Genomic DNA, 27291 nt, shown 5'->3' on the forward strand with positions numbered 1-27291 from the left:
ACTCTCACACACAGACACACACAAACTCTCTCTCACAGACACACAAACAAACTCTCACACACAGACACACACACAGACACACACAAACTCTCTCTCACAGACACACAAACAAACTCTCACACACAGACATAAACTCTCACACACACACAAACTCTCACACACAGACAAACACAAACTCTCTCTCACAGACACACACAAACTCTCACACACAGACACACACAAACTCTCTCTCACAGACACACACAAACTCTCACACACAGACACACACAAACTCTCTCTCACAGACACACACAAACTATCACACACAGACACACACAAACTCTCTCTCACAGACACACACACAAACTCTCACACACAGACACACACAAACTCTCTCTCACAGACACACAAACAAACTCTCACACACAGACACACACAAACTCTCACACACAGACACACACACAGACATACACAAACTCTCACACACAGACACACACAAACGCTCTCTCACAGACACACACAAACTATCACACACAGACACACACAAACTCTCTCTCACAGACACACACACAAACTCTCACACACAGACACACACAAACTCTCTCTCACAGACACACACAAACTATCACACACAGACACACACAAACTCTCTCACACACACACACACACACACAAACAAACTCTCACACACAGACATAAACTCTCACACACACACAAACTCTCACACACAGACAAACACAAACTCTCTCTCACAGACACACACAAACTCTCACACACAGACACACACAAACTCTCTCTCACAGACACACACAAACTATCACACACAGACACACACAAACTCTCTCTCACAGACACACACACAAACTCTCACACACAGACACACACAAACTCTCTCTCACAGACACACAAACAAACTCTCACACACAGACACACACACAGACACACACAAACTCTCTCTCACAGACACACACACAAACTCTCACACACAGACAAACACAAACTCTCTCTCACAGACACACACAAACTCTCTCTCACAGACACACACAAACTCTCACACACAGACAAACACAAACAGACACACACACACAAACTCTCACACACAAACTCTTTCACACACACAAAAACTCTCTCACACACACACAAACTCTCTCTCACAGACACACAAACAAACTCTCACACACAGACAAACACAAACTCTCACACACAGACACACACACAGACACACACAAACTCTCTCTCACAGACACACAAACAAACTCTCACACACAGACATAAACTCTCACACACACACAAACTCTCACACACAGACAAACACAAACTCTCTCTCACAGACACACACAAACTCTCACACACAGACACACACAAACTCTCTCTCACAGACACACACAAACTCTCACACACAGACAAACACAAACAGACACACACACACACACTCTCACACACAAACTCTTTCACACACACAAAAACTCTCTCACACACACACAAACTCTCTCTCACAGACACACAAACAAACTCTCTCTCACAGACACACAAACAAACTCTCACACACAGTCACACACACACACACACACACACAAACTCTCTCTCACAGACACACAAACAAACTCTCACACACAGACACACACACAGACACACACAAACTCTCTCTCACAGACACACACAAACTCTCTCTCACAGAAACACACAAACTCTCTCTCACAGAAACACACAAACTCTCTCTCACAGAAACACACAAACTCTTACACATAAACTCTCACACACACACAAACTCTCACACACAGACAAACACAAACTCTCTCTCACAGACACACACAAACTCTCACACACAGACACACACAAACTCTCTCTCACAGACACACACAAACTCTCACACACAGACAAACACAAACAGACACACACACACTCTCACACACAAACTCTTTCACACACACAAAAACTCTCTCACACACACACAAACTCTCTCTCACAGACACACAAACAAACTCTCACACACAGTCACACACACACACACACACACACACAAACTCTCTCTCACAGACACACAAACAAACTCTCACACACAGACACACACACAGACACACACAAACTCTCTCTCACAGACACACACAAACTCTCTCTCACAGAAACACACAAACTCTCTCTCACAGAAACACACAAACTCTTACACAAAAACTCTCTCACACACACACAAACTCTCTCTCACAGACACACAAACAAACTCTCACACACAGACACACACACAGACACACACAAACTCTCTCTCACAGACACACACAAACTCTCTCTCACAGAAACACACAAACTCTCACACACACACACAAACTCTTACACATAAACTCTCACACACACACACACTTTAACACAAACAAGCAAATACCCACACACACACACTTTAACACAAACACACACACCCTGCCCTCCGCTGCTGAAGCTGCAGAGATGATAAAGTGGAACAGTGCGAGCGAAGAGCGCAGGGACACATCTGGGTCAGAGCTGATAAATGGACCCGCACCACTGCTGCCTCATGCAGGTGACCTCTCACACATCTACACAACTCACAACACTGTACTCACTGACACACATACAGAGACGACATCTCTCTGCTCTTCATCCCATCATGTCTCTCAGCACCTAAAGCTTGCAGATGTCTGAAAACATCACCGACGGACACTTAAACAAGAGACGTCACCACTGAAAACAGCGTGTTATATAGAAGACATCTGGAGGAAACGCTCTCCAAACATCTGCAGGACACCGAACACCGGACTGTCTCTCACTCTCCAAATAAAGGGTGGAGGAACAACACGACCAAACATCATGAGAAACCAAAGGGATTATAACGGGTGTGAGTCCATTCTGGAATTCCCCATATTAAGAACTAACAGATGATGATGAAGAAGAGAATGAAAAAGAGAGTCAGGTTTACAGAAACGGTGTGACATCGATTCAGCATTCAAAGATGTGATGCATGTTAAATATAGTTTGACGTCGTTTTTAACCAGTTAGAAATAGAAATAGAGCATTTGAGTCTTAGAACAAATAAAAACAAAAACAACATCAAATCATTGATATTATTATTATGGCTAAAGTTTACTGATCAGATGTTCCTTATCGTTGACCATCAGAACAGTGATGAGAGATAAATAAACACAAACATCAATAACACACACACACACACACCACTCTCTCTCTCTCTCTCTCTCTCTCTGACACACATTCTCACACACACATAGTTTGTTTTGGTATCTTCGTGGGGACTTCTATTGTTTTTACACTAACCTTTTATATCTCCTACCCTTAACCACAGCCCATAACCAAACCCTCACAGACACCTTCTGCATCTTTACACTTCAAATCATCATCATTTATTTTGTTTATTAATCATTTTCCCTCGAGGTGATCACTGTCTGCTCCCCACAATATACGTGATGTCGGGTTTTCACAAACAAGACCACTCCTACACACACACACGCACACACACACACACACGCGCGCGCACACACACACACACACACACACACACACACACACACACACACACACACACACACACACACACACACACACACACACACAGACCTGGGCACACAGCTCGGGGACGATGAGCGGTCGATCTCCCAGGTGGCGAAGAGGTTCATGGGGACCTGCGTGGACCCGGAGCCCGCCGAGCCGCACACCAGCGCCCCGGCCGCGGATACAGCCCCTCCACCGCACGCTGCCGCCGGAGCCGCTCCTCCGCCGATGCCCGGGTTCAGGAAGGCAGCCCGAAGCCCTCCTCTCTCTAGCGCTGCCGCCATCATCACCTCAGCTGTCCGACTCCTCTAGCGCATCTGATCCGATCTGATCTGATCCACCAGCGCTCTCTGTGAACATGAATCAGAGTCACTGGAGCAGATGAGGGCGGAGCTTGTGCGGTAGACAGTGGCCTGTAGAGGGCGTCGTCATCAAAAAGATTACTAATATTTTATTATGTTTAAACCAAACATTAATAATTGTCCTAAGGGTGGAAGGAAATAATGTTTATAATTCACTTCAGACGCGTTGGAATGAATGTAATGAGTCTTGGTATGTAGTGCGTGTGAAAAAATGTGGTAAAGAGTTTGGTTCGGAAATGAAATAAAATCATGTTTTTTATTATGTTATCGTGTTTTTGTGGCGTGTTATTGTGTTGGTTAGCTGTATTTTTTTGTTATTATCAAATAAAAAAACAAACCAACTGCAGTTTAAATTATTCCGGATCTTGGTATGAAGTCCGTGTAATAAATGTGTGCATTCCGTGTGAAAGAATTTGGTAAAAACGCAAATGAAGAGTTTGTTTCAGAAATTTGATAAAATCATGTTTTTCGTGTTTTTTTTGTGTGTTATTGTGTTGGTTTTGCAAAATCAAAACAAACCAACTGCAGTATAATTTATATTAATTGTAATTAACAATAAAAAAACATGAATTTTGTAAAAAGTATTTAATTTTGGAACCTAATAGTGAATTACGAAAATTGTGTACCACGATCAGAGACCTGCTCAGCAGCGGCATACGTCAAAATGAGTGAGCTGGCCAATCAAATGAAAGAACGAGGAAGCGAATAGCCAATGAAACGAAAGAAGGCGGGAGTTACTACCACGACCAGCAGAGCGCGCGACGCGTCTCGTCAATGATCAGTTGTGTATGGGGTCAGATTTGTTTCATTATTCTGAATAAATAAACTACGATTCGCAAATAAATATAGAGAGTTTCACAAATTTTTTTTAAATCCACATATGCACAAAAAGCGAACCATAAATATATGTTAGACGTTCCACAAAAATAAATGCAATTCACAAATAAATACAATGAGATTTGCAAATAAAAATTATTAACAAATGTATTTTAATGATATTTATTTGTAGATCGCTTTCTTCACATTTGTGGATCGCTTTCTGCACATTTGTGGATTGCTTTCTGCGCATTTGTGGATCAGTGCACGCATTTGTGGATGGCTCTCTGTGCATTTGTGGATTTTGAAACATTCCTAACGTCAAGACGTGCGCACAATCCACAAATAGGTGGACTCCGCCCACTATCTACTCGAGGCAATCGGACAGCGGTCTCACGGTGCTGACCAATCGCGGCACGTTTCCCCTACGACCAATCACGTTTTGATTTACAATGCAGGGCGGGAACTCAAGCTGAAGCCGTCTCGCACTCACATAGATGCTCAAAATGGCGGAGCGGGAAGAATCACGACAGGTGAGTCTTGTTAGTCATTCAACACAAATCACTGGCTACAATTATGCTGCCTTCACACGTGCTCTCGGAAATTCGATTATACCTACTTCAACCCGGATTGCAACTAAATCCGTGAGAACGTGAAGGCGGCATTAAGTAGTGTTCTTGCCATGTTCGTATTTGTTACGTATAGCTAGCTAGGTAGGTAGAAATTATTTACCATGTTTCCAATAGGTTTTTTCGAAGGCCTGAGAACTAGTAGCCTACTAACTAATTGTTTCATCATTACATGTTAATGTAATGGCGACTCCGTATGATCCTATTAAGATTTTGTGACTGTTTGTGCAGGAACTTTCTGCACAAGTGGAAAGCGCAGCTCGGGCTTTAGTGCAGATAATTGCAAAGGATCTAACTCCGGGCCGCCCCACATCCAATCCCCCACAGGCACATATCCCCTCTCCCTCTGTTTCTTTTCCCTCATCCAACCTCTCCTCAGACGCTAGGGTGAATCATGCTCTGAAAAGGTTTGGCCCATAGAGGGAGAATATTCTTGTTTTTTGTTGTGCAGTCTCCCACCTAAACCGCTTTCATTAGCTTTTACTGTTTGACAGAAGCCACTAGTAATTGTTGTTTTGCATTTTTAGGCAATTTCCTGCCTTTTTCAATTCTAGTGGTGACCATACAAGAGGCAAAGGCAAAAGACGGTTTGTTTCACAGCCAACACACATGGTTCCACGGATCAAAACAACCGAACTACAGATTTATGTCTTATCTGAACCCGCTGCTTCAAACACGCCCAAATTAACACCAACTAGTTCAGAGGAGCTTGTGCTCGCACATGCTGGACTTGGCAAGAGGCTTGTCACTTTTACAGAATCTGCTAAACATGATGAGGTAAGATGATTAAACAAACGTGCTGCACATGATCAATTAATAAAAAAACCTGAAGATTGTCCCCACAGATAATAAAGCATCACATAAAGTATCAGATGGTCCAATTATATACTTTGGCTTTTTGACATGAACACTTCAAGCAATAGTAATGTTTTTTTAGTAATGAAATGTTTTCTTGCTGAATTATTCAGTGTATTAAAAACATTGTTTGAGTAAATTATCATTTATTAAGAAAAATGACAATAGTCATTTATTATATGTTCATTAGATTTTTGATCAGTTGGAGGAAGAGTTTCCAAAGTTAAAATGTCTGAAGAGAAGCTGGATGTTTTACAAAGCCACAGGTACACATTTGAGAATTAGATGTGAACATATTACAATGTGATAAAATTATCTAAATAATAAAAACACGCCCCCCAAAAAAGTGATACTGATATTACTGTATTTACATTCTGTTCAAAAAGGTGGAAGTGGGCGCCGAAAACTGTCAATGATTCTAACTGATGCAGAGGGCTACACTTTGCGGGCACTAAAATCTGCCTCCAACAATGGGAAAAATGTGCTTTACTTGGTTCCAATCCAGGAAGCACTTTCCACAGATCCTCTACCCTATGATGCTCCTGAATTCTCTAAAATGCCCCAAGCCGACTGTGTCTCTTGTGGCCAGAAAATGCCTCTTCAGATGTTGGCTTTACACGTACAGGAATGTTCAGTAAGTAATTTCATTCTTCATTTGACTGTTTTCATTAAATTATATGAATTTTTTTAATGAAAATTAGAGCATTAAACAATTAATTCATGCAACCTGTGAAATAGAAAGCAGACTCTGAGATTATAGAAGAGGATACTCCTCCTGATGATGTTCAGGTCACAGATGCTGAAGAGACATTTGGGGTAGTTATTATTTCAGATATTCCTAAAGAAAAAAACGTTACATCAGTGTTTTCATATTGAGTGCAATAACCTTTCCTAAATGTGTGTTTTTACAGACTTGCCCCATTTGCCAGACAACTATACTGACTGATTTTCTCCAGACCCATGTTAATTTATGCATTGACAGGTAGTAATACTTAAGATAGTTTTCAAAATTAATAAACTTGAAAAATGAACATCTGAGATTTACTTTTGTTTTTTAAATAAGAAATAGTCCAAGGGATGACACAAATGGCAGTCCCTATCAGACTGAAGATCTTCCTGGACCATCATCATCATCAGGAGTGGAATCATCTGGATCATTGGAGAGGTCCTTCATCTTTGAACAGGCAAAGAAAGGTACATTTGAAGGGTAACATTTATTGTACTATTCTTATCAATAAAAACAAAATAACCTAAGGGGTTATTTTATTATTGTTCATGCAAGAATGGCTGATCTGATTATTTTATTGATTATTTCACTTCCTGATAGAATGGATGAGGATTGTAGATCCACGCAAAGCATCTCTGCTGTTCTGCAGGACTGTGCTGAGAGAACAGAGCAAGGAAAAGCCACTGCGTTTTTATCTAGATTTGAAAGATAGCCCTGAAGACCAAGACAGAGCCATATTATCTTTCTATAAGGCAAAGGGAATCAACTGGGCTGCTCCACTAAAATGCATATTACAAGGTATATTGTAATATGTACTTTTTTTAATATGGTAATTAGCAGATTTATAGATTTTGTAATCCAAACATTTCTCTGTTGTTTTACATTTGTTGCTATGTTCTTTCATGCCATCTTTAATAATGTATCCTCATTGAAATTAATTTAAAACATTTTACAGGAGATGCAGCCATTGGTGATGGGGTCAATAGACATCTCCTGAGTATGGCTGTTGAAAAGCTGAGGACTGGCTTTTCACTGAATTTTGGTATTCATGGTGTTATTGGAAATGTTTTAAACTTTACTGTCTTAATTTATGGAAAAAAGATAAAGAATTTATCTTTAACACATTTGAATTCCTTTTCAGGCATAGCAGATGTAACACTCCTGTTTGAGGGTGAACAGGATCACCTTGTTCCATGTTGCAGTCAAACTCTGATTGATAGTGACTTATTTGTGGTTGCTGGGCGCATGATAGGCCACTCCTTTCTTCATGGTGGGCCTTTGGTTCCTGGAATTAGTCCAGCCATAGTTCACGTGTTGATTGGTGGTCCCATCGAGACTGCAGAGATTAAACTAGAAGATTGTCCAGATTTGGAACAGAGGCATACCATCCAACTGGTAGGTGCTAAACATTTCTGTCTATTTACTTGTATTTAAGAAACATCTCAACTTACAGAGTACATATTATACAGTACATATATTTTTCAAACTATAAAAAAAGGCTTTATTACACTGCGCTCTGAAATACATGATTCTGATTGACCACTTCCGACATTCCAAGGGTTATTATCCTCAGATAGCAACCGCTTGAAACTAATAACACCCAGCAACCAGTATGCTGCAAATCACTTTGACAAAAATTTTATGTAAATATGTATTTTGACCAAATTAAATGTCCGTGACATTTAAATGTGGTTTCTTAACTTAAAACCAAAAGTAAACAGAATTATCTGAAGTTGAGGTTCTTGATGGTAATTAAAATAAAGCAGTGTAGTTGTATGCTTTTGGAATGTTGTTAAATTAAATGTTTTTATTAGTTGCAAGGTAACCAAAACCTCTCTGAAGAGGAAGAGGAGGAAGTTACCAGACTTGCAGGGTCATGGGACCTTCCTGGGTTTTCTGAACACCACCGGAAATGGCTGTTCAATAGGTTGCTGCAACAAGCTGTGAGTGTCTGAATCTTTTAATAAGCTACTTGATTTGTTTTGTTGTCATTTGGACTGTTCATTAATGTTATAAAACACTGCTGTTCCTCAGTCAGATTTAGTAAATCCCAGATATGTGTAATTTAAGCAAGTCCATTCACTATCTTTAAAGTATACTTTTCCTTAGGTTTTGTACAGGACTAAATGTCAAGTAAAGCAGCTGAGGCGTGGAATCAAAGAAACCAAGGTTTGGCCATTGATCACAGCACGAGAAGATGTAATTCAAGTCGTCTTCCCAAGGGCATGTGAAGTTCAGTATGGTCCAGAGGTATATCCTTTACCTGATTAGACACAAGTTCTATCTCTTATAAAGTGTTTGAGTTTTACATTTTATTTGTAGGTCATTATTCAGCACATTGCTTGGCCTGTTCCCGATTCTGATGACGATGATGATGACATTTTGCACCCTGAAATTGTCACTCGTCAAATTACATTTCTTCGGGAATATATTCAGAAAGGTAAGTTACCTTTTCAGTGAAGTTGCTGCTATTAATACTATTCATAATTTTGTAATTTGATGTAATGTCTTGTAATAGTATTAGAGATGTGTTTATATAAACTTTGTAATTCTCTATACAGCCACCTCAGACCAGCTGCAGAATCTTATGTCATTTTGGACTGGATGGGAGGTTCCATCTAACAGTTTGCAGGTTAAAGTGTGCAAGGGAAAATTCTTCAAGGCTTCCACCTGCAGCAGGACCCTAATGCTTCCTGCTGACATAATAACAATGGATGAGTTTTCTTCTACTTTGCAAGCTTGTGCAAACACAGCATCTACTGGTTTTGGATTGGTATAACACTTTCACAATACGATTCTGATGATGTTCTTACTCAGTTAGTTTTGACTGAAGAAATCTTATTCAAGGTTCTTGATGTTCCAAAATCATTGAATTTAATTGCACATGTTAGAAATGTCGTACTGTCCTGTTTTAACATGCAGTAAATACTAAATAAGCACTTTGATTGCATTGTTCAAATTAAGTGAAATGTTATACATACAAGTGTTCAAGCTAACCTGCAACCAAATTCTGTACAAACGTGAGCGTCTGAAGGTATACGTCAACTCCAAATAAATCAGACTCCTGTAGTGGGTCTATCTGTGATACAAGATGCTCAATTTGCTCATTTGTGAGTTGCAACATTTGAATTGCAGGCACATTGACCCCAAAGTGATCAGCCTCAACATCTCCATGTTCAGCTGCAGCAGAGTTTGGAAAATATGTCTATAACAAAAAATATCGTTTTGGTTATTTTTAGACTCTACCTTTAACATACAGTATATATCTACCACAGTGAAAATTGGAAGGTGTACCTGTCTAGAGAAAGTGGAACAACAAGAAAATACACAGTAATGCATTTCAGGGTTAAGGAAATTACCTCAGGGTTACTTATTGGATTCTGATACTGCCCAACTTCCCACAGCTGATTTGGGGTCAGGTTGTTCTCGGTCCTCAAGGAATGGTTATCCCAAGCATCCCTGAAAGCATTGAGGCTTGCTTGTATGCGTGGTAAAAAAACATAATGACAGCAAAAAAGGTGGGTGAAGTTGCTTATATCAAGATATCCACAGTCCTCAAGCCGATGTAGAATGTCATAATACACTCCAGTGACACACATCCGAACGTCTCGCCAAAGGCGCTCAATCCTGGTAAAACGCAGTATAAAAATTATGATTCACATGGTCTGTAAAAATTTTATGACTAGTATCTCAGAACTATATGGTGAGAAGGGGAGTGGTACAATTACCGCTGATTGTGCACACTTTTGCCAGCAATGAAGCTTGCATTCTCTGTTCCTCGTGTTGAAAACATCAGCCGCGCCACACCTACATTTTCTCCACCGTGATCTCCACGCACTCTGAAAAATAAAATGTTGAATTCTAAATCTGATAGGTAACCAGATTAGATGTCTAATACCATAGTCAAATTATTGTAACTTGCAGGTATAAAAAAAACACCAGTGACATTCCTCAGGCACTATTATTTGTGTATCAATTGTGTAAGTATCAAAAGCACTACTGGTTTTAAGAAGCAAATCTGTCGAGGAAACATTAAGTGTCTGTAAAACTTGATTAAACCTTACCTCAGGGGATAACCATACTCTTCAACTGCCTCATTGAAAAATCCAAGCATTGTTTCAGAGCGATTGTTGTCTGCAATGCGTAAGTACATGATCTGAAAAAAGGAAAAAAAAAAAGCACAAAAGCCTTTAAGTACACCTTTGCGCCTAGAGGGTGCACATTAGTAGGTAAATATTTGTACCAAATGTATACATATCTGCATATTATATGTACCGTTAGGCCTTTTTAAAGGGTTCCAGGCCATTGTCATCTTTTGTTTAATTTTTCCTGACGGTGTACAGTGACTGGTTTCCAGCACAAATTATAGAATGCATATTTAGAATACAGTTCTAAGGTTGAGATGTCTTACCTTTCTTGAATATCCATCTACACCCCCAAAGATAACCATGTTGTATCTAAATCAAAGGTGAAAATATCAGGGCAAGTTAGAAAACAACTACAATATCATATGAAAATAAAATGCAGCCAAAGCATCACATTTTACACATAAATACATGTGTTCTACAGTTGAAGTTGGCATTACCTTATGAGCTTGTGGTTTGTGTCTATATGATATAGATACTTGGGATATGGAACCGAATAAGTTCGTCGGGCAACACAACCAAGCTGGGACATTCGTGAAAGAACACCAAGACCATCAACACGACGCATGGATGCATATATTCTGTCCCACTGCACTCGGAATCCTTTAGCAATGAGGGCTCCTCTGACAACCCTGTACCCTATGTTTGGCATAGTACTCTTGACTTCAGACACCAAGGAATCTAGCTCTTCATCCGTACAACTACTGTAGAGTGATGAAACTGACAAGTTACATTCACTCATCCGCCGATAGAGTGTTGTACGAGAGACACCTAAAATTTTACTGATGCTTTCCTGAGGTATTCCAAGCTTCAGAAAGTAAACTAATCTGTCCTCGGATATATGCATTCTTGGACGTCCACATCCATCTGGTCTCTCAATCTCCACTACAGTTGCCACCTGCTGGGCTTCTTTGTGCTGCTGAATAAGAGAATCCAAATTCATCAAACTTCTGACTAAGTCCTCTGAAATTCCAATGTTTGCTGACATGGCAGAAATTAAGGGCATTTCTTGATGACAAACAAATTGCAAATATTCAATGTCCAGCGGTGGGTGTTCCAGTGCATAAGTCACTCTTGAAAGTAGTCTTCGAAGAACTTGTTCTCTCACAGACTCCTACAATGCATTTACATAAACAGAACAGTTATTCAATATAACAAGGTATGATCAAAATAAGATATAAGCATAACTGGTTAACATAATCAAATAGACAAATACAAAAAAGGTTTGATTTATAATAACCTTTGTTATATGGACTATTATAGATCAGTGGTGGATTCACAGATTCTGGTATTCTAGAGCTTTGTACTTAAAATGTCCCAAGAATTAAAGGACACTTTGATATCAAAGGTTTCACAGACAAGGCTTAAGGCTAGTCCCAGACTAAAATGAATGTTTGACCTGTCTTTACAGAATATGACTTGCCCAGAAATATGTTAGAATACATTACAATGGCACTAATATATTTTAAGGCATTTTTATAAAAGCGACATAAATATCAATTTAACTAAGGTTTAGCCCTTGATTGAGACAATCCGTCTCTGTGAAACAGGGCCATAGTGTCGCCAATTTCAACAAGGAAAATAATTTTGCTCTTTGTAGGAAAATAAGAGACAGTATCAAGGACAATCAAGTGCATGGTGTCGTTTTTTTTAAACTTTAGTTACTTGACTGTCATGTAATGTGCTATAAAACGTACAGGCTTTGATTACCCCCATTTGAAACAAACTTGTAGAAATGTTTACTTAAGTTAATAGTTAATGCAAGTTTATTTAAATTTTCTAACGGTACATCAATATCAAACAAATTACCCAACTGCACATTTACAATTCAATTCAATTCAAATAGCTTTATTGACATGACTGTAAATATTACAATATTGCCAAATCACAAAATACATGTATAAACACAGGTAAAAACAAATTAAAACAATATTTTAACTTACATAACAGAAGAGTATTACCCATCGCTACTTCTATGTCTTACATCGATGCTAATATGGAACAGTCGCAGAGCAAATCTTTTCGCGAAATACTTACTTACTGTCACTAGATATAAAATCACAGCCAATACTGGTGCTTGTTAATTTTTGGATGTTACAAGTCTGTTGTTGAATGACTAACAAGACTCACCTGTCGTGATTCTTCCCGCTCCGCCATTTTGAGCATCTATGTGAGTGCGAGACGGCTTCAGCTTGAGTTCCCGCCCTGCATTGTAAATCAAAACGTGATTGGTCGTAGGGGAAACGTGCCGCGATTGGTCAGCACCGTGAGACCGCTGTCCGATTGCCTCGAGTAGATAGTGGGCGGAGTCCACCTATTTGTGGATTGTGCGCACGTCTTGACGTTAGGAATGTTTCAAAATCCACAAATGCACAGAGAGCCATCCACAAATGCGTGCACTGATCCACAAATGCGTGCACTGATCCACAAATGCGCAGAAAGCAATCCACAAATGTGCAGAAAGCGATCCACAAATGTGAAGAAAGCGATCTACAAATAAATATCATTAAAATACATTTGTTAATAATTTTTATTTGCAAATCTCATTGTATTTATTTGTGAATTGCATTTATTTTTGTGGAACGTCTAACATATATTTATGGTTCGCTTTTTGTGCATATGTGGATTTAAAAAAAATTTGTGAAACTCTCTATATTTATTTGCGAATCGTAGTTTATTTATTCAGAATAATGAAACAAATCTGACCCCATAGTTGTGTGGTGATGGTGGGAGATGTAAGTAAGTACTGAGCTAAAAGTTTCGTGTCTCACAACAGTTTTATGATAAAATTGTTAAACGTCCGACTGTAATTAAGTGATGTAAACAACTGAATGCCGTTTTGAATTAAAGCTCTGTTTTAACTTCGTTCATGTCATGTGATTGGTAAGTTGGACAAGAAAGAGAATATTGTGCTACTTATAGTAACATCACACGTGTAAAAAGACTCATTAAACTTTCGCTTTCTGTTAATGCTCAACAATAATAAATAAACTTTGTCAAGTGACTGAGATTTATTTCGGTGACGTCACGAAACTGAGAGTGAGGTAAAGTTAAAGGGCGTTATATCCACGTTCTGCTAAAGAACCGAAACCGAAAGTTAAGACCGGCCGGTATATAAACACCTTAACAGTCCGCACTAAACACAGACCAGAGGAGCATCAACAGTCTGTATTTCTACATTTAAAGTCATTCGGAAAAATGTCTAACGGTGAAATGGAAGAGAGAATCATCGACCACCTGAGGAGAAATGGTAAAGATACCGCTTTGAAAATTTGTAAAGCTCTTGCGGTGAGCAGAAGCGTAGCAAACAAACACTTGTACGATTTAGAGAAGTCAAAACGAGTAAAAAAGAACGACGGAACACCTCCTATCTGGGATCTAATGGAGACGCCAGATGATCCCAGACCGGTTCTGAAGACTGACACTGTTGAGAAAGTGAGTGAGATCGTCAGAACCGGAGGAAAAACGGGTTTGAAAGCTCATGAGATCGCCAGAGATCACGGACTGACAAGAAAAACTGTCAATAAACATCTGCACAGTCTGATGGACAAGGGTGAAGTACTGAAAACTGACAGTAACCAGTGGACTAGTACTGGCCACCAAGACAGGTTTGTGCTTGTTGTTTTTGATCCTTTCAATTTAAATAAATACTCTGTATATTTCTAATTCGTGTTCTTATTTTTCAGTCAAGCGTCTGGGGACGTCACAGTCTCAGATTCAGTGTAAGCCTACTTGTTTCTGTTCTACTACGATACTTTAAGAATGACATTGACGTGTAGTAAATGTGTGACACATGTTTACATCATCTTTAGGTTATCGAAGTGTTTCGATATCATTGGAAAACTTGGTAAAGGAGCCTATGGTTGTGTTTATAAAGCTCAACATAAATATGATGGCAAGATGTATGCTGTAAAGAAAGTCAAACTGACTGGGTAAGTTTGCAGGTCGTTTACCTGAAGTGTTTTTGTAGTTGATATTTCATAAAGTTTGTTATATTTGTGCTGCAATAATTAAGACTTGAATCATATTTTTGTCTGTTTTTAACAGTGATGCTGATGCTGAGGTCAAGGCTTTAGCCAAATTAGAACATACAAACATTGTACGTTACATCACATGCTGGCCGAGTTCTCAGGATTGGGAGTCGTGTCAAGACACATCTGAGTACGCGAGTTTCGAACTCTTTTGATATGAACACTTGTTTGTTATCTGCCAATAATGACATTCTTTTCTCTATCAAATTGTAAGCCAATCAGATTCTTCAATAGTCTTCAAGGGATCCTATACAGAAACAAGTGATTATGACTCACCAGGAATGGAGAGTCTGAGTATATCAACGGAGTATGTTCTGCAGTATTCTTCTCTGAATGTTTCTTGTATGTAGTATACAATTGTTTTGTTTTAATGCTTGTGTTTCCCTGTCATCAGATCAGAATCTCCTGCTAAACCATCACAAAAACACAGAAAAGAGAGTGTAGACCCTTCAAATCCGTGAGGCCAACTTGATTTTTATAGACTTCGCTATATCTATATTGATTTTTCAAATTTGGGAGAAATTTGTCACTAGTTCACAGAATGAAGCGCATATGATCATTTTAATTCAACACATTTGTTGTCAATATAAAAGTCATTTAAAAAAGCTGAATATTATTTTGGTGTGTACATTTATGGATGATATGAAAGTTGTTTTTTATATTAATGTTACATGTTTCATTGTTTCAGAAGCACAACGTATTTGTTTATTCAGATGGAGTTCTGTGAGCGTGGTACACTAACAACATGGATACGCAATGAAAAGAAGGAACAAAGGACCATTATTGAAATAGATCAAATATTTCATGAAATTGTCAGTGGAGTGGAATACATTCATTCACAAAATCTCATCCACAGAGACTTGAAGGTATTTGATTTGCTCTTATATTTTAATTACATTATTGTATTTCTCATGGCTGTATTACTCAGTTTACTCATGTCTTCTTTTTTTAGCCTGATAACATATTGTTTGGCGCTGAAGGCAAAGTGAAAATTGGAGATTTTGGACTTGCAGCGACCCTGACAAATCCCAACGGTGCTGCTATATATAGAACAAAAGGAAGAGGAACACGGTCGTATATGAGTCCTGAACAGGTACTGTGTACATTTACAGTCAGTACTTGAGTTTACATGAAGTAAAATATATTGACAGATTTATGTTTAGCTGGAATGTCATATTTACATTGTATGTACTTTGTGTGTTTTATTTTTACAAAAATAGAGAATGTTTTGTTTATTCTAGGAACTTCACAGTAATTATGGTGCAAAAACAGACATATTTCCCCTTGGACTTATATGGTTTGAGATGCTATGGGAGTTGTCTACAGTCTCGGAGAAAGCATACGTCAGTAATGTTCATTAACAGAACTAGTCAGTGATAAGATTTTTTTTAAATATGAGTGGCTTTTCATTTAAGAATTTATAAAACATTTTTGATTGCAGCTTTGGCCAGATTTGCGAATTCAAAAATGTCCAGAAGGATTCTGCGTCAAATATCCAACTGAGGTAATAAACTTTATTAATTTATCTTAATTTAAACACAGTTTCTCAGCCTTTAGTTTGAATGTGTTTCTTTTACAGCATAAATTCATCATAATGATGCTGTCGCCCACACCGCATGTCAGACCCTGTGCCACTACAATAAAAGAAAACCTTGACAGATTTTTCTCTATGAATCATATGTTATGCCAGAAAACTATTTAAGATGATCTTTTTTGCCGTTTGAAAGGACCCTATTAAGTTTTAAACAATGTTAATGTTTGAATGATATTTGAACACATCAGACACTATGATTCGTAATTTGGGGAGTGGTTTCGTAAAGGTTATATGTGGTTAGATTGTGTTTGTGTGAGCAAGAAAAATCATCGTCTTCAGTAATATACTGTACATTATTACAGAATGTGATAACAGGCATGTATTTTTACAACTTTAACACTGTAAAATTAAGACAGCTTTTCTTGTGGCTCAGTGGTTAGAGCATGGCGCTAGCAACGCCAAGGTCATGGGGTCGATCCCAGGGTTTGCACATATTTTAAAAACAAACAAATGTACGCAAGTCGTTTTGGAGAAAAGCGTCTGCCAAAAGCATAAATGTAAAATAAAGTATTTAAGTTCACTTTCCTGGGGCTCAGTGGTTAGAGCATGGCGCTAGCAACGCAAAGGTCATGGGATCGATCCCAGGGTTTGCACATATTTTAAAAACAAACAAATGTACGCAAGTCGTTTTGGAGAAAAGCGTCTGCCAAAAGCATAAATGTAAAATAAAGTATTTAAGTTCACTTTCCTGGGGCTCAGTGGTTAGAGCATGGCGCTAGCAACGCAAAGGTCATGGGATCGATCCCAGGGTTTGCACATATTTTAAAAACAAACAAATGTACGCAAGTCGTTTTGGAGAAAAGCGTCTGCCAAAAGCATAAATGTAAAATAAAGTATTTAAGTTCACTTTCCTGGGGCTCAGTGGTTAGAGCATGGCGCTAGCAACGCAAAGGTCATGGGATCGATCCCAGGATTGCACATATTTTAAAAACAAACAAATGTATGTAAGTCGCTATGTAAGTGTCAGCCAAATGCATAAATGTAAAATAAAGCTTTTACGTCTATTTATGTTAACTTTCCTGTGTCTCAGTGGTTAGGGCATGGCGCTAGCAACACAAAGGTCATGGGGTCGTTCCCAGTGATTGCACATAATTAAAAAACAAACTTTGGATACAAGCATACAAGCATCTGCCAAATACATAATGTAAAATAAATAGAAGTCAAATCTTTGTTGTTTTTTGTCATTTGATTGGCATAGTTCTGAAAATCAGGTATAAAGTACCCAAATAGGAACATAACAAAATACGAGTGTGAGTGCCAAAATATATCAATGTTAGGCATCAAAAGTTCACTTAAACAAAACGTACAATGATTTATTTTATTACCGAGAGTATACTTTACTGTACTTTCATCAGCTAAAAGTATTAGAAGAGTCAGTACACAGAAGAAAACAGTTGTAACTGTCAAAGTTTATAATTGTTTCACTTAAAATTAAGCTTATATATACTAAAGTAAAATAAACTTAAAGTATCAATATTTTTCCAAAGGAAGCAATATGTTTATATTTTATTCGTTTTTCTTACTCAAAGACATTGCATTTAACTACAACATTACTTCCACTCTTTATTTGAAACAGCCCACATTCTTAAAAAAATCACAAGAACACCAGCCAAAGTTTATCAATAGCAACTATAAAATCGTACTGAACATTTCTCATAGAAATGCTTATAAAAATCGTTTATCAATTATTCCTAAAGAAGGAAATATGAAAAATCTATTCATGTCAAGTCACCTGACCAAACGTGTCATCAAATTACTTGGACCAGTTCAATTCATCTCAATAAATATGTTGTGATTTCAAGAGATTTTTTATTAATGTAGAAACAAAGTGATGTTTACCACCACACGAGTGCAAAGGCTTAAGAGATATAAACTGTACAGACAAATAATACAAAAGTATTTATCAAAACAATTGACAACAATCCATTTTACTGTCTTAAAAACTTATTTCTGTTGATGCATTACATTGCAGCGGTCTGGAGAAAACTCAACCTCTCAAAGACACAAAGTTTTCATGTGAATGTTCACAGTTTCGACTAAATAAAGCTTATGTTTTTTTCCTTAGGTTTCTTAAACTGAAGATAATCAAAGTTTCATATTAGCATTATTATCTTACGTTCATATACTGTATGTAAAGTAAAAGTTGTTTGTTTAGAATGATACAGATTAGCTTTGTAGATCTATGAAGAACGATGCAGATACAGAAGTTATTGTGAGTCTTTCTTCAGTGCAACACAAAAGAAGATATTTTGAGAAATGTCTCCTTGGTTTTTTGTTCATATAATGGAAGTCAATGGAGTTCAGTGTTTGATGATCAACGTTCTTCAAAATATCTTCTGTTGTGTTCTGAAGAAGAAAGAAACGTATAAACATTTGAAATAACATCAATGAATGAATAAATGATGAATGAATTTTCATTCTTGGGTGAACTATCCCTTTAATGTCTATGTGACTTATAAAACTGTAGGTATAAATATCCTACACCAAGAATTAATTAATTCTTAAAATTTTGATTCTTATGTCCAGACCTCTACTGTTGTGTTCTCTTGAGATATCTTCAGAAATATTGTTGTAGACGTCCATAGCAGTACTGTGCATACAGTTACCCATCTCAGTGTGGGTATGTGCAAAATAAGCAGATTTCTCATTGGGAATGTTTCAGGATGGATGTAAATCCTCTGCTTCTAGATGAGACACGCTCTCGGTGTCCGCAGGGAACCTGCTGCTGTGACCGCCCCACTCATAACCATCAGACATAAAACTTAATGAAAACAAAAGAGAGAAACATTATAAAAGTGCCACACTGTTGACCAGAAATCACACAGATCAACTTTAAAGAATCCCAACACGTTCCACTAATTCTATTGTATTTGTTGAGTTTGAAACGTTTATTATACCTGTTTTGCATGTTCTGTGGAATTATACTCCACGCCAGATCATCATCACTGTCGTAACGTCGCGGGTTGTCAAAGAAATACGCTCTGGATGAGAACATGCGTCCATGGATTATGGATCCATTCTTAGCAGCCAATGAGAAGAACAGAGGTAAGGGGTGGGGCTTAAACACAACAATCTTGCGCATTTTATATTTGCATTCAAATCATTGCCCTCGTGTCACGTTTTTCTTCCGTATAAAGCGAAAGGAGAATGTAAAATGGATGAACTTGAGGTTTCTTTAAAAGTTGAACACTTTTACAGTGTAACAACAGCCGTGTTCTATGGAAAACATAAATAACACAGGGAATGAAGACACAAAAGATCTGTAAAGCGTCTCGTACCCTGTCCTGAGCCGGCTTACGAACTCTGAAAAAGAAGACCACCAGAGATGTGGGCAACAGCTCCCAGACAAACAGGACCACCCCAAACACCACATATCCAGCGTCACCCAACGTCAACCTCAGATCAGCCTTGAGAGCAAAATAAAGCAGCGACACATCACTAAGCCACACATGATTTCATTCGACAGTAGTTTCTGCGGGAGAGAAAGCACCTACCTGATCGGATACGTTGTACCAGTCATAGTCAAATGAGTTGATGCTTTGAACTTTGGCCAGCGTGAGCACTACTAGATTATAACACGCGCGAGACGCGTACAGCAGAATCACAGTCGCTCCGATCATAGTCACCTGACACACAGACGTTCCCTGTGCACAACACACATTACACCATCATACTACACTACACCGAGTTTAAGTCACTCAAAAGTTTAGAGGAAAAATCTTATTGCTCATAGGAGTTGTGTTTTCAACCCTTTCTCAGAAATATAGGAACAAGTGAAACACACGAAGAGGAGATTGAAGAGGTCAAATCATTTGGATTTGTGTAAATGTGATGAGACATGTATTGAGATCTTCACTAATATTGACTTTTGATTGCAGACGAGACAAATCTGAGCTCAGACATTGTTGACATCTCTTCTCAAACTCACATGACAGACACGTTTGTCGGATTTCTGACTCTGCACTCTTTGAAATAAAGGTGCTAAAAGGGTTGTTCACAGCGATGCCATAAAATAACTATTGTTGGTTCCACAAAGAACCATTTAGTCAAAGGTTCCTCAAAGGAATATCTCTTTCTTACTTTTTTCTTACTCAGATGTTAAAGGTTCTTTGTGGAACCAAAAGGTTCTTCTGTGGCATGGAGAAACATATGAGGCTTAAACATTTGTTCACATGAGGTAATTTGTAATGAATCATTGTTGTAAGTATGTGTTTACATGTTTGTTTTATTTTAATCTTGCTTCAAATGTATCACAACGTTTACACACTAAATCCGTGCATGTGCATGTTTTACCTCGGACTCCAGGTAGATGTTTGCCAGAGACATCTTGGCGATCTTGTAGAGAGACAGTGACAGTGTGACGGCACAGAGGACGAAGAGCGTGTCATTGATGGCCACACGCACCAGAACGATGATCTCTCGGTCTGTCTGTGTCATCTTCACCAGAAGAGCACACGTCAAGTTCACCAGGAGGAAGATCAGACTGATGGACAGTGAGAGCAGGTACAGAGGACACCTGACGTCACATGACAAACACACACTCAATACACCTTCACAAACATATCCCCTCGGCTTGAATAAAACCAGTAAGATATGAGGCCTATGGTACATAATTGAGAGAACAAAACACTAAGCTTGGTTAAAGTATTTACTGGCCATGAAATGTGATTTGAAATATTTGATTAGCACATTTTTACCAAACGCAGACCTACCGTGAGGAAAATCCATTCACTTTTCAATGTCACGAACGGGCTATTTGGTTTAATCATTTGTAAATATAAAGTCATGATTGTTATTTAAAGACACATTTACTTTTAATTTGTCAAAAATTACTTTCAAAGTGATGTGCTGCATCCGGGTTACCGTGTGCTATTAGTTTTGAGAGGATGTTATCTGGGAAAACCAACATGCAAATGTCTCAACTGGCCAATCAGAATCATGCGTTCCAACGAGCCACGTAACAAGTTATAACAACTGGGCTTTATGGTAAACAATAACCTGCAACTATAAACAATAACGGAACCGTTTTCACAGGATTCATATCTACCTGTACTTTTGAAGTTCTGGTGAATATTTCGACTTTGCTTTAAAAATCACCTGTTTCAGAAGACAAACAGCAGGTTAGTGTGAATATCACATCACATCTTAAGATGTCTGAATCAAGAATAACAAATAACTCAAGAGCACACCACTTCAGTTCTCACACTGACGCTCTTTATGTGACCTCGTCCTCATTTGAAACAATATAACAGCACATCACATGGCAACAAGCTGATTTAACACTGTTTACACTTTTCACACTTGAAAACATTGATGTTGCATTAGATAAGAAGATATGAAAACAAGTGACACGTGTGCGATTCTTTACTTCACTGACATTCAAGCTGATGTTTAAATTATATTTGGTTGATGTTTAAAGTCCCAGTGAAATGAAAAATGACAATTCTTTTTTTTCATGAAATATTGCAGCGTTTATAGTAAATTGTTTATCAATGCGGTCATTTTCTTTTTATAGTTCATGTGCCCTCTTAATCGTCAGTAAAAATCTGAAAATACACTTCCGTCCTGAAATGATGTAAATTAGGCGGCTTGGGCGGAGCATCCGTTAACTCCTCCCCTTCAACTGTCAGTCTGCACGCCAGATCCATTTCAAAACGCAACGACAATCTGCAGTGAGATACGTAACCCACGGCCACTATTGTTCTCGTTTGAAATTCCTTTTAACCTCGAATATGAATACGGAAGTAAAGTTATCGCAACTTCCGGTTCACAGGGACTTCATGGTCGTGAAATGTGGACACAAATTTTCAAGAAAACATTCAGTCTTCATTTCTCATTTTCCTACAAAGACTGAGACATGTTTCATTTAATAAATGCATGTGGTTTCAGTTCTGGTTTGTTTCTCACATGTGTGATTCATTTGCATTTCTATCTTCAATCACAAGAATAAAACAGGAAGAACTGTTCTCTATCTGAAGATGTGAGTTGTGTTTTTTGCAAATCTGCGTTGGAACAGTGTTACTGAAAGCGATATACTGTATAAGCTGAAGTTAATGTGAAAATCTGATGAATTTTACAAGGTTGTTGTTTTCATTCTTCTGTTACATTACAACATCATAACAAATCACCATATGATCGCCAATGTACCGCCACTGTACTTCTGTAAATGCTGTCGCTGTGGTTTTGCGACCTACATGAAGAAATACTGTAATAAACTTTAGTAGACTGCATTAAATATATAGTCAGTTGTAGTATATTTTTCGACACGAATGTATGTTAAATTAACATAGTTTTGCTAATGTATACTAGTAATCTGTTGTATTATTGACTAGTAAAATGATAAAATGTAGTAAATATTGTAAGGTTCAAAAACACTATAATGTCTAGGATAGTGCTGGGCTGTCAGGCATCCTGATTTCATCACTTCACTATGAGCGCCACCTCTTTATAAACACCATCATATTGTGGGACTTTCTACAACATTCACTCACCATATGACAGTATAAAGGGGCATTTAATGTCAATCAAAATGTGTTAAAAAATACACTAGTCTAGGACTTTCATCACTTTAGTAGTACAGTAAAGTTCTTTAAAATATTGCAGACACATAGGAAATGTTCAAAACCCTCTTATTAAAACTACCAAAATAATATTCAAAAGGATAGATTTCCAAAAATATATTTTTTATTTATTTATTCACACTCATGTCATGTCAAACCTGTATGAGTTTCTTTCTTCTTCAGAAGATATTGTGAAGAATGTTGATCATCAAACGAACATTGTATGAACACAAAACCACAGAGACGTTTGTCAAGATCTTCCGCCGTCTTCCACTGAAGAAAGACTCTCATACAGATTTACAAGCACACGAGTAAGAATACATGATGACAGAATCCTGATCTTCAGGTGAACTATCCCGTAACTAAGATAGAATTGCCATGCACTAAAAGCTCTTTTACAGTCCTGTGAGGTACAAAGGACGCTTCTCACCTGTGCGAAGTAAAGATTCATGAGACTCAGTGTGAAGAACTGAAGACACACCGGGAAGCAGTAGAGCAGCCAGAAGGAGACGGGCCCGAGCGTGTTGGCTGTCACACAGTCTCTGAAATAAAAGGAGAAGAGGAGGACACGCAGCGCTGCCCACAGCAGACACAAGAACAGAAACACCGTCTGATAACTCAAGCGCTTGTGTCTGTATCTCAGCACCAGCCAGAGCTGAGCGTACACGAAAGCAAAGAGCAGCGAGTAGAAGCCGGTGTACGCCACCGTCAGACCCAGCTTGACGTAAGGTGGCACTGCCGGGCTGAGGGTGGGTGGAGGCGGCAGAGAATCATTCCTCTCCTGTACGGATGCCTCCATGGATCACCTGCCGGCCCTGGAGGAGGACGTCTAGAGGGTCTGCAGCTCTCCGCTCGGTCGAGGGAGGGAAAGAAAGAGCAGACGGGTGGGCAGACGTGGGACTCCGGGGGAAGAGAGGAAAGCAGAGCGAGCCACACTTCCTCTTGTGATGGTTGAGCACATGATGTGAGGGAGTGTTGTGCAGCGGGCAGTGAAAGCGAGGGGAGGGAGGACGGCCCCCGTGACGCCGTGTTGACGTACACTACTGTTTGTTTAAGCCTGTACTGTGGTTTTCTCACGGGACGCCGGCTGTTCCCATCTGTTCCCACATTTCATTTACTCTTTAATGCACTTTCTCTGCTGTGCAAAAGAAGACATTTGAATACAGTTCGTTTATTTTTTCATTTCAGTTGTTTATTTTATGTGTTTGTGTCTTTTACACGAGCAGGCGCAGTACTGTATAATGTCGTTGTGGTGTGCAGTGCTTTACAATAGGAATAAACTTGAATTGGGTTCAATCCAGTTGCACAAGAAACTTGCGTCTTTAAAGAATCAACCCGGTTAATCTTCATTTGAACAAATCAAAAATCTGTTGGTTTTTTATATAAACAGTGAATGTCGATTGGTTTGTGTGTTTGGTTTTAGACATGAATGTATTCAATGGAGATCAAATGAACGCTTAGTTATCGTCTGCGTCTCAGATATTTCTCACAAATGTGTCTGTCATGAGAGTTTGAGATGAGACTTCAACGGTGTGTCAAACTGACCTCAGATTCGTCTCGTCTGCGTTCAAAAGTGAAGATCTCAATATGAACTCAAACATTTCTCATCACATATACTCAAATCCAGATTATTATTTGACAACCTCCAGACTCTTCATGTGTTGCTCTCATTCTCTTTTATTTCTAACATCTGAAACACAACTGAGAACTTGCTAAAATCAAGCTGAGATGACTGTACATTGCATTATGGAAACATTTATATTCAGACTCATGTCGGCCTCGGTTGAATCTTTTGAGTGTTCATGAACGTACAGTTTTGAGCTTTTCTTCTGTTATAGACGTTTGGTTTTGACACTTTTCCAATATGATAAAACCACAACAGGGTGACTTCTCTTTTTCTGCCCTTCGGCTTGTGACTATATTTGGGCATTTATGTCCATCACGTGGGTTTTCATTAAACATGGCAGTGGTGATGAATGAGTCCTGGATTAGAGGTCAGAGGTCATCATAGTCTGAGACCAGTCAGTTGAAATCACTGTTTGTATGACAAATCCATCACAAGTGACATCATGTTCAGGATGTGTTTTTTGATTTAAATGCGATCATATCTGCAGCGGTTTATAAATGTTATTAAATGTTATTTTAGTTTGCCAAAATTTATATTTTGAAAACGTTTCTGTTTGTTGAAATCAAAAAAATATACACACCTAAAAATGATGAACTAAATAAAAATGGAAAACTGAGATAAGTTGAAAGCACCAAAATGATGATACAAAAACTAAAATAAAAAGGAAGTAAATCTTATATGGCAACATAAAAAATAAACAAATAATTTGAAAAAAGCATACACCAAAATTGCTGAAGCTTAATTGATATAAAAATAAACAATAAAAAAAGTTATGAGATATTAATTCAACTAAAATCAAATCCACATGTTGTGTACCCTCATGTAACTTCCATAAATGTGTCTAAAGATGTCTAGTGTGAAACCCATTTTCTTTAATACCCCGTCTTGATTTTTATTTAAATATAAAACATACTATTTAATACAAAATAGAAATAATTCTGCCTATTTGTCATAATTTTGTCCCAAAACATCTTTCTGGTCCCTAAATCTGTCTGTGTCATTCCTTTATATGAAGCACAATGCATTCAATCACAAGAAGTAATATTGAGCATAAAGAAAATAAGCTTGTTTTAAAACCATAACATTTTGTCCTTTTAATGTGTATTATGTTTTTCAAGTCCAGGGAGTAACGTGTAGTTCTGTGTTCGTCCTGCAGGTGTCGTTCTCTCATCACAGCAGATCTTTCTGTTCTGATGGGTTTCAAGTACAAGCTCTCCATTATTTAAATGAACAAATCCCATTGGTTTCTGTTCACATCTGTCGTGTTGTGACATCACATTCTCTCTCTGTCACTAGCACACAGGACGATGACTCCGGGTTTCATTTCTGATAATTGTTCAGGTTCAAAGGACACAAACAGACTGATGTCTGATGGCCTCTCTTCCAGTTTGCTTCATCCAGCAGAAAAGCGCTGATGTTTGCATTATAGTGGTTTTGTATTCTGAAATGAAGAGTTTGTGTTACGATGGAAGTTTGTCTCTTGTGTATGAAGTGTGTGTGTGTTGGATCTGTAGGATTCACATGAAACAATGATGTACATCGGTTGCATATAATAAAGTTATGTTTACTCAGCATTATTTCATTATGATCAAGTTACCAAATCTATGTTTGTATATATGTTCACATTTCGTATTTTCATTTAATTTTCTCAACATAAGTGTTTATAGTTAATGTGACATAACATTTTCTTTTATTTCTAACAAGATATAAAGTTAATCAAGCATAACAGAAATCCAAATAATGATATAATGTACCTAAACAATGGCAAGTGCTTTTCTAAACGATGGTAACCACAAAACATAACAATCTCCTCTAAATCTCAAAGATAAAGAACATTAAACCCAAACCGACGTTTCTCTTTACTGAAAAACACATAAAACAACACTTCATTAAGAAAATAACACTCAAAATGCAGTCTTACGCAAAGCATGCTGGGAAACATAAATCCTCGGCCTAGATGTAACAATTAATCGCAACACAAATCATTTATGTAGCGCCAACATGAATGGATTACATGAAGTTACATAACTGAACATTAAAACATTTATTAATCCAATTGGACAAGCAGCAAAAATAATATTTGCAGTGTAAAATTTCATTCTGTATTAAAATATGAAATTATGAAGCCACAAAAACTGAATTGTACTGCTGTGATTTCTGGCACAAGATGTTTTTAGATTTTTGTTATAAGGGAGATTATAGTTATAAATAGAAATATAGATTCCAGCTTTGACCTACTGTAATGCAATATTACGTTTTATTATTTATATATGTTTAAAAATGCCTTTTCATCATATAAAATTGACTTGTTTGGGTTGAAATATTACTCAGACACAGTGTTGGGTAAGTTACTCTGAAAAAGTAATGAATTACTAGTTACTATTATTGAATAGTGTAGTTACATTACTGTGCAGATGACTCTCTCCAAAAACTATTTAGTTACTCATCACTAC

At 38.0% G+C, this 27291-nt stretch overlaps 5 protein-coding genes across 7 annotated transcripts in view; 2 read left to right on the top strand and 3 right to left on the bottom strand.

The window, feature by feature from the left end:
- The window catches only part of LOC306903691 (phosphofurin acidic cluster sorting protein 2), a 27391-nt gene extending 23510 nt beyond the window's left edge, over positions 1–3881 (bottom strand). The window contains exon 1 of one of the 2 annotated variants that reach the window (XM_079473061.1): positions 3559–3881. In XM_079473061.1, coding sequence (XP_079329187.1) covers positions 3559–3779 — 221 coding nt within the window. In that variant the 5' untranslated portion in view covers positions 3780–3881. The remainder of the gene's footprint in view (positions 1–3558) is intronic. The other variant, XM_079473060.1, reaches the window with a different exon arrangement.
- A 724-nt stretch (positions 3882–4605) lies between these two features.
- pkz (protein kinase containing Z-DNA binding domains) lies at positions 4606–17820 on the top strand. Its single transcript, XM_079473183.1, has 12 exons — positions 4606–4638; positions 13740–14634; positions 14713–14748; positions 14839–14958; positions 15074–15187; positions 15272–15364; positions 15452–15514; positions 15746–15923; positions 16010–16150; positions 16299–16400; positions 16499–16561; positions 16637–17820. The coding sequence occupies exons 2-12, from the start codon at positions 14225–14227 to the stop codon at positions 16757–16759; spliced, it is 1443 nt and encodes a 480-aa protein (XP_079329309.1). The 5' UTR covers positions 4606–4638; positions 13740–14224; the 3' UTR covers positions 16760–17820.
- LOC306903740 (uncharacterized protein) lies at positions 5164–9969 on the top strand. Its single transcript, XM_079473182.1, has 14 exons — positions 5164–5203; positions 5827–6076; positions 6345–6420; positions 6541–6788; positions 6893–6970; positions 7066–7136; positions 7218–7348; positions 7482–7679; positions 7837–7923; positions 8023–8276; positions 8696–8824; positions 8991–9131; positions 9204–9321; positions 9443–9969. Exons 2-14 carry the CDS (start codon positions 5909–5911, stop codon positions 9658–9660), a joined length of 1917 nt encoding a protein of 638 aa, XP_079329308.1. The 5' UTR covers positions 5164–5203; positions 5827–5908; the 3' UTR covers positions 9661–9969.
- Positions 10606–13322, bottom strand: LOC306903876 (uncharacterized protein; the record flags this gene model as incomplete). The annotated part of the gene is made up of 5 exons (XM_079473416.1): positions 13157–13322; positions 11467–12140; positions 11293–11338; positions 10946–11037; positions 10606–10720 (listed from the first exon to the last, which is right to left on the bottom strand). The coding sequence occupies exons 1-5, from the start codon at positions 13190–13192 to the stop codon at positions 10606–10608; spliced, it is 963 nt and encodes a 320-aa protein (XP_079329542.1). The 5' UTR covers positions 13193–13322.
- Positions 17821–18195: 375 nt separating the features above from the next.
- On the bottom strand, positions 18196–24178 carry gpr137ba (G protein-coupled receptor 137Ba). Of its 2 annotated transcripts, XR_013787556.1 has the most exons (8): positions 23642–24164; positions 21699–21748; positions 20945–21167; positions 20146–20295; positions 19930–20058; positions 19549–19670; positions 19180–19412; positions 18443–18997 (listed from the first exon to the last, which is right to left on the bottom strand). XR_013787556.1 is itself a non-coding variant. In XM_079472773.1 (7 exons), the coding sequence occupies exons 1-7, from the start codon at positions 24008–24010 to the stop codon at positions 19310–19312; spliced, it is 1146 nt and encodes a 381-aa protein (XP_079328899.1). In that variant the 5' UTR covers positions 24011–24178; the 3' UTR covers positions 18196–19309. The 2 variants fall into 2 exon arrangements, 1 of the variants encoding a protein (XP_079328899.1); XM_079472773.1 differs by having other exon boundaries at positions 18196–19412; positions 23642–24178.
- Positions 24179–27291: the final 3113 nt, after the last annotated feature.

Source organism: Barbatula barbatula (genome assembly GCF_947034865.1).
Source record: "Barbatula barbatula genome assembly, chromosome: 14".
NCBI classification, from domain to species: Eukaryota; Metazoa; Chordata; class Actinopteri; order Cypriniformes; family Nemacheilidae; genus Barbatula; species Barbatula barbatula.